The 2,504-nt window shown below is 55.5% G+C and overlaps 1 protein-coding gene across 5 annotated transcripts in view; it reads left to right on the top strand.

The window, feature by feature from the left end:
• Positions 1–2,504, top strand: part of FBXL8 (F-box and leucine rich repeat protein 8) — a 35,110-nt gene that overhangs the window by 28,050 nt on the left and 4,556 nt on the right. For 3 of the 5 annotated variants that reach the window (XM_026856876.1, XM_026856877.1, XM_026856873.1), the window contains exons 1-2: positions 181–382; positions 790–971. In XM_026856876.1, the coding sequence (XP_026712677.1) occupies positions 952–971 (20 nt within the window). In that variant the 5' untranslated portion in view covers positions 181–382; positions 790–951. The other 2 variants (XM_026856874.1, XM_026856875.1) reach the window with 2 other exon arrangements.

Raw genomic sequence — 2,504 nt, 5'->3', positions numbered from 1 at the left:
TTTTTTTTTTTTCCACCTGGAACTAGCAATACCTTATAGCTCCAGTTCCCTTTAGATGGTCCTGAGAAATCAGTAGTCACTGTCTACTCAGGAAGATTAGGCACAAAAACATGTTTTTCCAGGTTGCTTCTTTGCAAGCACAGAGATTGAAATGCGAGCGGCATTCCTCTCCCCGTGAATATCTGCCGCTTTTCTCGTACTGACCCCAGGCCCGGCGCCGAGAGCTGGACGGGAGGCCGCGGCGAGGCCGGGTGCTGAGCGCTGAGGAGCTCGGAGCGGGTCTCGCCGAGCCTCGACGCCTCCGGGTCCCCGCGCCCCAGGGCGGCTGGTGGCCGCGGCGGCAGCTGGATGCCCACCCAGCTTCGGCCACTTGATCACTCGGGTGGGTGAGGACGCGTAAGGTGGTCAGAAAGGACTGTTCGGATGGGTTAAGGGCTGCCTCCGGCTGGGGCTGTGCCCGTGGCCCGTCAGGGATGGAGGAAAGCGGGGTGCTTGAACCCCCTGCTTAGCTTGTGGCTGACGGCACCGCAAGACTGGTGGGTCCCGGCCAGCACTCATCTGCTTTAACGACAGGGAGTAGTGAAAACAAAGATTGTTGGGGTAGTAATTACTGATCAGTATAGGAAGTTCTGTTCTTAAACCCTCCCTTCCCTGGAACTCATTTTGGGAAGGTGTCCTAGGATAAGTTAATTGAGGAATACAGTAACTCTGCAGCATCTGTAACAGCATCCAGGAGCGTCTTCTTGCTCAGGAGGGGAGAGGGATTAATGATGTGGTTTCCTTCTCCAGGCAAATCCAGCAGGCTTAATGGGATGCTGCTGTCCAAGAGTGCAGTGGGCAAAGGAGGAAAGCTCCCGAAAGAAGCAAGCAGGGCGTCTGGCACCGTTTGTGGGAGCAGTGCTGACGGAGGAGACCTCTGGGACTCTGCTTTAGCAAAAGCAGAGCAGCGCGATGCGGAGCTCTGCAGGCAGGTAGGGATGCCTGGGCTGATCCTCGAGTCTCCTGCCAGAGGGGGAAGATGGTGGTGTCAGTGTAGCTGCTGAGTTCTGCTGGGTGTTCTGGTTTAGTCCTTCCTGTAACAATACTTGAATAATCTCCCACCTCTTTCTGAGCCAGGTGTGGCTGTTAACTCCACTGTGCCCCTCTGACAGACTAAATGGACAGGCAGTGAGAGTAAAGCAGCTTTTCCCAAGTCCAGGAGAGGTTCTGTGGCAAGCAAAAAGCAAGGAGCTGGATTTGGATCTCCTTCACTCAGGCTCAGGTAGCAGCCTCCTGGCCAGGCTGCATTTGTCTTGCAGAGGTGGCCTCCCACGAGCAGAGGGGTAACAGCAGCTCCCCTGTTTGTCCCCAGCTGGCGAGAAGCTGGCGTGGGCCTGGGGCCAGACTTTGTGCCCATGTGCTAGCTGCTGTCACTCTGGCTTGGCAGTTGGTTTGTGCAAACTCTCTGGGGAAATGAACTTCAAACAAAAGTAGAAAGCATTATAAAATATTTTATATATCAAAATATATATATATATGTATTTTCTAAATATGTTTACATATATTTTAATACATATTAAAAATACATATAAAAACAATATAAACTAATTTGTTTGCCAAAGGAAAAACATAATTGCAATAAATCCCTGAAGGGGTTAATCTGGGCCAGCGCTCCTGGGTGCTCTGGTTTAAAGGGTCAGGCCCTGGGGGGCAGGGAGCACCCCCAGTCACCTCCAGGGTCAGCAAGCCTGGTGGTGCCAGAACTTCTGGAAACCAGGCTGACAGTTTAAGAAGCAACTCCCGAGTTCAGGCATTTAAGGGATAATGGGGTTAAATGAGCCCAGACATCCCGGCCTTACCCTGCAAAAAACGTGCTGGCTCCCAGAGCCAGGTGGGAATGACAGGGCGAGTTGCTGTGGGGACCATCACCCACTCATGTCCTGTAAAGATTTTCTCCCTGAAGCTAATCTGTTCGCTATATATGGAGGAGGTAGCAGAGACCTGAGTTTCTCTTCCACTCACCCTTGCTGGGTGCGTGCTTTCAGGGAGCACCCCATGTGGCAAAATCAAAGCGCTTGGGAGTTTCACCCTGGTGTATCCCACTTGGGCAGTGAAGGTGCCCGTGAGGGGAGAGGCTGCTGCTCAGGGGGGTTCAGCTGGTGAAAGATTTGGGTGTTGGGATTCAAGGGCGTGTCTGCTAGGGGACCGCACGGCGGGGTAGGACAGGCTCCCCCGGGCAGCACGGTGGGGTCAGCGCTGGGGCCCACCGGGGAGGTGGGGCGTTGGGTAGCTGGAGGAGGAGGAGGACAGGGCTATCAATGTGTCGTTCCCCTGAAGGACAGCGCAGCGTCCCGGCTCCCACCCCGTGGGCAGGGAAGGCGCCTCTCCCTCCGCTGTTATTTTTGGCTTCTCCTCCTCCGCTCCTCCCTCGGGTGCGCAGCCGGTGCCGGGAGCCGCGGGCAGGCCGCGCAGCGAGGCCGGGCTCTGCCCCGAGGGGTACGCGGCGCCCCTCCCGGGGCTGTGCC

This window comes from Athene cunicularia, assembly GCF_003259725.1.
Source record: "Athene cunicularia isolate RWA chromosome 11 unlocalized genomic scaffold, athCun1 chr11_part1, whole genome shotgun sequence".
NCBI classification, from domain to species: domain Eukaryota; kingdom Metazoa; phylum Chordata; class Aves; order Strigiformes; family Strigidae; genus Athene; species Athene cunicularia.
Note: the sequence above shows the minus strand (reverse complement) of the source record. Positions and strands in the feature narration are given on the sequence as shown.